The sequence below is a fragment of the Castor canadensis genome, chromosome 9 (genome assembly GCF_047511655.1).
Source record: "Castor canadensis chromosome 9, mCasCan1.hap1v2, whole genome shotgun sequence".
NCBI lineage: Eukaryota > Metazoa > Chordata > Mammalia > Rodentia > Castoridae > Castor > Castor canadensis.
Window position 1 is genome coordinate 4,928,155 of NC_133394.1, and position 9,255 is coordinate 4,937,409.

General features: G+C 42.0%; 1 protein-coding gene across 1 annotated transcript; it reads right to left on the bottom strand.

Moving 5' to 3' along the window:
* Window positions 1-786: 786 nt before the first annotated feature.
* Window positions 787-5,038, bottom strand: Pabpc4l (poly(A) binding protein cytoplasmic 4 like). Its single transcript, XM_074041171.1, has one exon. The coding sequence runs from the start codon at window positions 4,212-4,214 to the stop codon at window positions 3,102-3,104; it is 1,113 nt and encodes a 370-aa protein (XP_073897272.1). The 5' UTR covers window positions 4,215-5,038; the 3' UTR covers window positions 787-3,101.
* Between the last annotated feature and the right edge of the window lie 4,217 nt (window positions 5,039-9,255).

Sequence of the window (9,255 nt, forward strand, 5' to 3'; positions counted from 1 at the left end):
ATGCAGCCATGAAGAAGAACGAAATGTTATCATTTGCTGGTTGAATTGGAGAACATCATTCTGAATGAGGTTAGCCTGGCACAAAAGACAAATTCTTAAATTAGATCAGTATTTACCCAAACATATGCCACTTAAAAATTGAAAAGCAAAACATCTAAAAAATTTAGTATACTTTTTATGTAAGATACATTATAGACAAAAGTTTTGGTAAGAAATTATTTAGAATGTGTACCTCTGAAAGTAATAGAAGATAATAGACACGAATTATATGTGTGTATAGATATACGTTTGTACATATATATTTAATGCATTCAAAATGTTTTGAAGCATGAGGTAAAAGCCATCTAAGTAATACGTTGATGATTTCCTTTTTTTCATTTTTCATTGTTTATTTATTGGCAGGACTGGGTTTGAACTCAGGCCCTTTGTTGAGCAAATGCTCAACCACTTGAACTCTGCCTCAGCCCTTTTTGCTTTCATTAGTTATTTTTTTAGTTTATTTAGTTATTTTTCAGATAGGGTCTTGCACTTTTTGCCAGGGTCAGACTCAGACCCCAATCTTCCCACCTACACTCGTGCATAGGTGGGATTACAGGTGGCCCACTGTGAGAACCTTCTTTGAGATAAGGTCTTCTAGCTTATTCTTTGGCACAGGCTGGTCTTGAGCCATGATTCTGTGATTGCTGCCTCCCAAGTAGCAGGGATTACAGGTGTGAACTGCCATGTCCAGCTTAATTTTAAGTTTAAAATTTAACTTTCAAAACTACAAAGCAAGAATACTCTGAGGAAAGTATAAAACATTGTCTTTATTATGCAAAACATCTCAATAATTACACAAATAAAAAGCATCCCAATAGGAAAATAGTTCAAGAATGCTAAACATCAACTCACAAGTAAGTATGAAAATACAAATAGCCAATAAATACATGATACACTGTTTGATGTTTATAATAATAAAAAAAAGATGTAAAAGTGAAATGAGGAACAATTCATTTTTTTCACATCACCTTGAATACACCACCTTCTTTCACAAAATTCTAGTAACTTAACATTTATGGAAACATGCACTCCCCCACACTGAAAACAGGAATGTAAGGCCACAAGTTTCTAGATGGCATTTGGTGTAATAATTACCAAAACTATTTTCTCTTTTTTCCATTAATTCTGCTTCTTACTCATTTTTTTAAGAAAATAATGAGACACGTTTGGACACTAAGATTGCAAAAATGTCCACCTCCACCTCCAAGGTGTTTATGATAGAGGAAAAGAGAGAAAAGGAGGAAGAAATATAGTTACATATACTTTATCAATAAGAAATTAGTTAAATTACATAATAGTCATTGACAGAAAGGTAAAAGCCATTAAAATTACAATGCGAATAATTATTATTGGGTGTGGAAGTTTACCATTGCATACTGACAATTAAAAAAAGCAATTTTAAACAAAATTTATATGACACTATTTTCCTTCAACTATCTATGTGTGTATGTGTAGCAAATTTTTGGGAGAATATGCCACAATTTTTTGGTGGTCAGCCTAATAATTTTATGTTACTACCTTTAATTTTTTCATTATCCACAATTTTTCATTGACTAGAGATATTTTATTTAGAAAATGAGCAAAGATACAGTCATGTGTATATGTATATGTAATTTCTGCAAAAGTAAAAATCAAACCGATTTTTCTCATCCACAAAGTACTGCCAGAATAAAATACTTCTTGTACACTAGTAATATAAAACAAAAGATTTGAGTATTAACTATGCAAATAAACAAGAAAAAAAGGAAAGCAGCAACAGCAAAACTTTTCTAGACACCTTTGGTATGAGAATAGAATTTTTAAAAAAACAACTTAAAGGTAAATAATTCCTGCCTCTTTTGTTCAAATGGATTTGAAGCAGCATAATAAAAGACAGTATAATAAAACTCTTTTTCAAAGGTCTAAAAAGGAGCTAAGGTAATACTGAAGAAAGGCAGGGGAGAAATGATCTGGAAAAGGATTAAAATAAAACTCATGGTAGAAAACAGTCCAAAAGATGTCACTTCAAGTTATCAGAAAATCAGTTTGTGAATGTTGGATTGATCATGGCAAAAGTGGATGTTAATGAGCTGCATAGCTCTCCTGGGTAGTAAAAGGAGGGGTAAGTTTTTAAAAGTAAACTTACCTTTCTGAACACTGAGATGGATCAATAAAAACAAAGATTTAAAAATACACAGTTTTTAAACAGAATTTCTACGTTCTATTCATGTAATTTTTATAACATTGGTATTTGGCAAAAATTTAAGGCACTGGCACAGCACTAAAGCTGCATAGGTGTGAAGAGCTCTAAAGACCAGGCCAACTGTCTTGCCTGCCTGCATTGACACAGGTTTGTAATTTGAGGAATGTATAAGTTTAGGTTTCTCTATTTTTGAATCTGAATTACTCTAGACCTGTGACAGAGTAACAAAATACACCATACTGCCTGTTTGTAGGCAACATTAAAAACCTGTGGTCATCTTAATTTAAACCATTAGAAAAACAACTATGTCAGCACATAAATTTTAAAGAAATTCTACTTTTTCCTGGTACTTAAAAGATTAATTCAAAATGAAATTCAATATTTAACTGAATGCAGACTACTAAAGTCTAAACTTTTGATTTGTCAAAAAAAATTTAAAAAATTTGATGAAAAAATTATAATATTCTTGCTGGCAAAAATAAATTATTTTGGAATCCTTATTTTGAATACAAGTTCATAAAAAATTAAAGCTAGCAGTAATATTAAAATAAGAAAACATGCAATAAACCCGTTATTATTACAATTCAGCTGGCTCAAAATATAATAAAAATATATCCAACTATACTATAGCTGGGTTAAAAATAGGAATTTTTAAAAATAGAAAAGTGTGACTATGTAAACTGAACCGAGTTTCCAAGACTCATTTGTTTTTCCACCAAAAAAAAAAAATGTCTTTGTATAGGAAAACTTTTTAATCATAAAATTTGCAAAATGGAACAGGGACCAGGTGGGATTTGCAGCTTACTCAGGACAACTGAGGCAGAGGTCACTACTGTCCCTCTTCTGGTCCATGCCTGGCTAGCAGGCAAGTCTTCCCTTCTTAGTGCCTCTGGGCAAGGGCAATATTGAGGGGTTTGGAACCCAAGACTCGGCCATTCATCTCCGCCATTGCTCTGATGGCCTCCTCAGGACAGGAGAAACACACCAAGCCAAACCCCTTGCTGCGTCCTTCCTCCTGCATCACCTTCACTCTGCTAATGGACCCAAAGGAAGAAAACTCCTTTCTTAGAGTGTTATCATCAATGGTATCATCGAGGTTTTTAATATAGAGCTTCACCCCGGGACACCCACGAAATCTTTCCTTCTTCAGCTGCTCAAACATCTGCTTTAACTCAGCCTGTCTCTCCACCTTCTTTTGTGCCCTGCCTACAAAAAGAGGCTGCCCGTCAATGTCCTGCCCATTCATTTCCTCCACAGCCCTTTTGGCCGCCTCATGGCTCTCAAAACTCACAAACCCAAAGCCTTTGGACCTCCCACTGGAGTCTGTCATGACCTTAACACTCAGGGTCTTGCCATATTTGCTGAAGACGCCCTTCAGTCTCTCATCATCCATGTCATCTCCAAAGTTTTTAATGTAAACGTTGGTGAATTCTCTGGCTTTGTTTCTGAGCTCGGCCTCCCGGTCCTGGCGGGTTTTGAACCTGCCCACAAATACCTTGCAGTGATGGAGCATCCGCCCGTTCATCTCCTGGATGGCCCTGTCCGCCGCACTTTGGCTCTGGAACTGCACAAACGCGTAGCCCTTGGAGCCTTGGTCATCACTCATCACCTTGGAGGACAGGATCTTCCCAAAGGCTGAGAAGTGATCGTACAGGGCTTTGTTATCTATGGATCTGTCCAGGTTCTTGATAAACACATTTCCAATCCCAGACTTCCTAAGGTAGGCATCCCGCTGGGACCACATGAGCCGGATGGGTTTGCCTTGGATGAGGTCAAAGTTCATGGTGTCCAGAGCCTTCTGCGCATCAGCCAGCTGCAGGAAGTTCACATAGGCATAGCCCAGGGACCGGCGGGTGGCCAGGTCCCTGCAGACGCGGATGGACAGCACGGGCCCCACCGCGCTGAACTTGTTGAACAGCAGGTCCTCGGTGACGTCCGCGTGGAGGTCGCCCACGTACAAAGAGGCCACACGGTACTTGGCCTCTACACTCATCTCTTCCCAGCACCACCGCAGGCCTCTGCCCTACAGCTCTTGGGGCGATTCCGAAAAAGGGAGACCGGAGGCCAGCGGCCTCAGGAGCACCATGCAGAGGCTGGGCAGGGGGCTGCAGGATGACTCGGGCCCTTCACCTAAGGCCGGGCAGTGGGTGTAGGCACACCCTCCCAGACTCAGGCTGCACCCCCCATGTAAGACCGGGCGATGGGGTGCAGGTACAGGTCCCCCAGACTCAAGCGCCTCCACATAAGGCCAGGCAGTGGGGTGCAGGAGTGACTCCTCCAGACTCAGCCCAAACCCCACCGCCCGACGCAGGCACTCCCACGTGAGGCCGGGCAAGAGGGTGCAGGAACGGATCCCCCCAGACTCAGGTACCCTCTCCTAAGGCCGGGACAGGGGATGCAGGTACACATCTGATACTCAGGTACCCCATGTAAGGCCGGGCAGTGGGGTGCAGGTACAGCCCCCCCCAACTCAGGCTGCGCCCCCGGCAGAGGGCTGCAGGGCAGGCGGCCCGGCCCTGAGGGTTCCCGGGCGGTGTCGGCGAAGGCACCCCAGGAGCCGCGGCTGCCCCCCCAACTTTCCAGAAAGTTTCCGGCGGCGCGCGGCCCCCATCTGCGCGGGTGTCGGAGTAGCGCAGGCCTCGCTCACTCTCTCGCTCGCTCTTTTGCTCTCTCAGCTGGGTCGAGTTGCAGCGGCTCCGGAAGAGCTCCGCAAGTGGCGTCCGAGCCTGCGGGCCGCGCTGTCCCTGCGGCTTGGCGAGGCCACCCGGTACCAAGTTCGGCAGGCGCCGAGCAGCCCAGGGGCCTGAGACCCGCAGGCCGCGCGGCGCCCGGGAGGGGAGGGGAGGGGAGGGGAGGGGAGGCGAGGCCGGCTGGGCGGGGCCGGGGGACGGCGTGGGCGGGCGCAGAGCGACGGGGGCCCGGGCTCCGGCGGGGGCGCAGGGGGGGCGCAGGGAGAGCGGATGGGCGGGGAGCGGGAACCGCGCCGCGCCCGCCCCTCGCGCGCTCCCCACACCCCACTCCTGGAGGGGAAGGGGTCCTGCTGAGCTCGCACCCTGCTGTCCTCCGCCTTCCCAGGTCACCCCGCACTCTCTCCAGGGACCCATTCTCCTTGCATCTGTCCCAGGACTTCCCGGACCTCTGGATGGAGACACAGAAATCAGCTTTTACCCTCGGGAGTTTGAGGAAAGAAGTTTCCCCGGACTCTGATGGCGGAGGTCCTGTTGCAGGATAGCTCGGATCGCGCTGCCTCTGCTTTCCAAGACACTGCACATCCCATGACCGTAGGGCCGGACATTTTACAGTCGGGGATTTGCAGAAGTGAGCGCTCGTGTTTGTGGGATGAATCAGCCCCACTGTGTGCATTTAGTGTTAACCTGTGCCTGGATTTCACACCCACAGCCCTGGGAGGGCAGCACTTCGTGTTGCGACTGTGAAATAAATGCACAGATTTGGAGATCTCTAGAACAGGGTTGGGCATGGCACAGGTTTCATGTATCATTGGTTTCATTTCCTCTAGCATTAAATAAGATTAGGAAATGTTAGACCTATAAACCTTAAAATTAGAATCACAATGTGTCTTAGAAAGTCAAAATTAGTTACCTGGAAAACAGAACTGGGTGATCAGTTATGTAAAGCAAACAGTGCTTTTCAAACTTCAGTGGGTGTGGAGATTGCCTGGGATCTTGTTTTAAAGAGGATTTCGACTCAGTAACTTGGGCTGCTCAGGAGAATCTACATTTCTAACAAGCTCCTGAGTGATGCAAAAATCTTTTGGCCTCTGATTTACACTTTGAGTAGCAACACTTCACAGCTAAAGGAGTGCAAATTTTGCGGGAAAATTTTGCACTAAAGTAAGAACTGGAAAAGTAGAAGAAAAAAGTATATTTCTCTTGCTGAAGATAATGATACTCTAGCAAACTACGGCTCAGGTTATCATACATATATACTTGGAAATGCCATAAGGAAACTCCCTGTGTAGCTATCTTAAACAAACAAAAGTGTCAATTTTTTTTCTTTTACAGAATAGGTCCTGCTTCAGGGTTGGTACCAGTGGGAAGGGGGAGGAGGTGGGGAAATGGTGAAGGAGGGTGAATATGGCGCAAATACTGTGTACTCATGAATGTAAATGGAAAAAAAATGATACCTGTTGAAACTATTCCAGGAATGGGGGGAGGGGGGATAAAGGATCTAAGTGGTGAATTTAACTGTGTTACAGTTGATATATTGTAAGAACTTCTGTAAATGCCACAATGTAACTCCACCCAGCACAATAATAAAAACAAAAGTAGGACAATTTTCACTATTTCAAATTAAAATTCAAAATGTAGTGTGCGGGAGACCAGAATACCGCCCTTAGGAAGCACACAGCTAGGAACTTTTCCTTTAAGGACAGTTAAGAAGCAGATGAGGGAAAGCTCCCTGCCCTGCCCTTACTTGCCTAAAAGCCGCACATGGATACACAAAGGCGAAGGGACTCCTGTGTGCCTGTCCACCAGCACCACCAAAGGTCTGCGGCTGTGGATGACCTTGGAACCTAATCAGGCTGGATAGTGGGACAGGAATCCACTTTAATAAAGGTCACTACCCTTGTCTGCCAGGTAATTGTCTTCCTCAAGTTGCTGCCCCAAGAGACTCTGAAATCCTTTTCCTTTGTCTTGTCACTTTTCTAAAACTTAACTATTGTTTTTGGAGAGGCTACATAGGGTGGAACTCCAAGCCACCTCTGAAATCAAACCATTCTCCAGATGACTTCTACTTGCAAATGAAATACACATGTTAAACCTCTGCTTTATCCTTGTAAATCTGTCTTTTGTTGCAACCAACAACCTATGCAGGGTTAAAGGAAAAAGGTGTTCTACTATAAATAATGGGTCTGATTCCTTCTATTCAAATTCTGCCTCATTGGTGGCTATTATTTATGAAATTTATCCTGATTTGAATTGCATCACACAGTCACTAGTAGCAATAAATAAATGTAAGTTTTTCACACTATATCTTTTAGGGTGCAAATTTTGTTTTTTTTTAAAGGGGGGACTAATGAAATAGTTGGCTACTATTAATAGATTTGAGCAATATTCTAGCACATATTTAAAAACTGAAGACACTAATTTGCACTGTTTAAAGTAAATTGAAATAGTGATCATGACATTCAATAGTATCAGATCTTTAAAAGAAGAAAGTTACTAGCTTTGTGCTTCCTAAGTATTTTGTGTTAAGACTTTTTACTTTTCAGAAATAACTTGAAGACCACACTAGTTCTTTTTACAACAGCAATCCACCTACACATAATGCCAGACCATTTGAAGAACTCATCAGCTTTTTTATCATTTTGTGAAAAGTAGGGGAGAAAGAGTTTCAAGCCTCAGAACTTAGTGCTATGTGGTTGAATCTAATACAATTGGTATCAACCCATTGGTCAAATGGCCAACAGCTATGCCTTTCTTATTTATTGTACACACGATGCTGCTTTTATTTTTGCATTTTAACAAACTGAGCATCTTTTACCATCTCTGGTTCTTCCTTCTCTCTCATTCTCTACTTCGTGCTTTGTGTCAGTTGTGTTCACGTAACATTTTCTCCATCTGGGGTGTACTTACATTTTCGCTTTCTTTTCCTCTCCCATTGCCTGCCTTTGCTTCCCTTCTTTTTGTAGCATTGCACTCATTTGTCTTCTTTCATTCGGTCTGAGTATATGCCAGTCTCTAGCATTTGGCTACCAGAACAATTCCACCAACATCTCCTCCATAAGGTTTTAGAAAAGAAATAAATGACAATTCAAGACTTTGCAGACTCAGCCTACTCTACACACATCTTCTCCTGTAAGGCTAATTCATTTGTTTTATATGTATGTGCAATTAATTCCCTAAATAATATACTTTTTTCAAGTGCATATCTAAGTTCTACCATCTTTGAATCCTGTTTTCTCTTAAAAACTTTTTTCTGTTAACAGACCAGTTGACCTTGATCACTTTTTCTTTGGATTTTTGTTTTTAATTGTTGTCCTGGGTTGGGGTACATTGTAGCATTTACAGAAGTTCTTATGTTATATAAAATATATCATACTTGAATTTACCCCTTGCACCATTCTCCTTTATCCCCCTGTCCCCCACTCCTGGAACAGTTTCATCAGGTGTTACTTTTCCATTTACATCCATGTGTACACAGTATTTTCACTGTATTCACTCTCTTGCGTGCTTTCCCTACACCCTTAACCCTCCCACTGGTATCAGCCGTCCCAGGCAGAACCTGTTCAACCCTCATGTTCTCTGGTTTTGTAAGAGAAAAAAAAAATGACACTTTTCTTTAAGGTAGCTACACAGAGTTCCTTGTCACATTTCCATGCATATATGTCACTTTGCCTTTTCTGAAGCAATGTATTTAACGTATGCATTTCAAGTGGTGACTCTCTTTGTCATGAGTTCCTTGGTTTTGATGACCCTGACCTGAAATGGGTGCTGTGTAGGATACTGTTTAGCCACTTGTCATCGCTATGCATACTGCTGATTCCAGTGTCTTCTCCTTTTCCAAATATTCTGAAGAAAGTTCACTTAATGGACAATATTTTAGATCATTTTGAGAAATGCTATAATTTTGCCTAACCGTATGTTACTTAGTCAGTTGTCCTTTAACATACAAGCATTTTATGCAGAAGTGAGTGCTGATGGCATCCTTGTTTTGCTCACACTGCAGGAAGACGGTCAGCATTTCTGCGTCTGATATTGATAGCAGTGAGAGCATTGCTGCTGTTCTTTATCATGAATAAGTGGATAAGTAGTTATTCTGAAATTAGGGATGTATTTTAAAATAAAAATCTGTTGTACGAAACTAGACTACAGGAGTTCCTACAGTGTCCTTCCATAATTACTCTGATACAATTAAACCATGGGGGAGATTTTTGCTTTTGTTCAAAATTATCTGTATTATTTTAATTAAAAATAATTAAATGAATAAAACTTGTTTTGTTACATTATAAAACTGTTGTGTTTGGAATTCACTGTAAAGTGCTCTTCAGTTTATGTCATTCAATTTTAACT

Bases quoted from the DNA above. Each gene is read 5' to 3' on its own strand.
- Pabpc4l (XM_074041171.1), bottom strand. From the start codon at position 4,214: ATGAGTGTAGAGGCCAAGTACCGTGTGGCCTCTTTGTACGTGGGCGAC.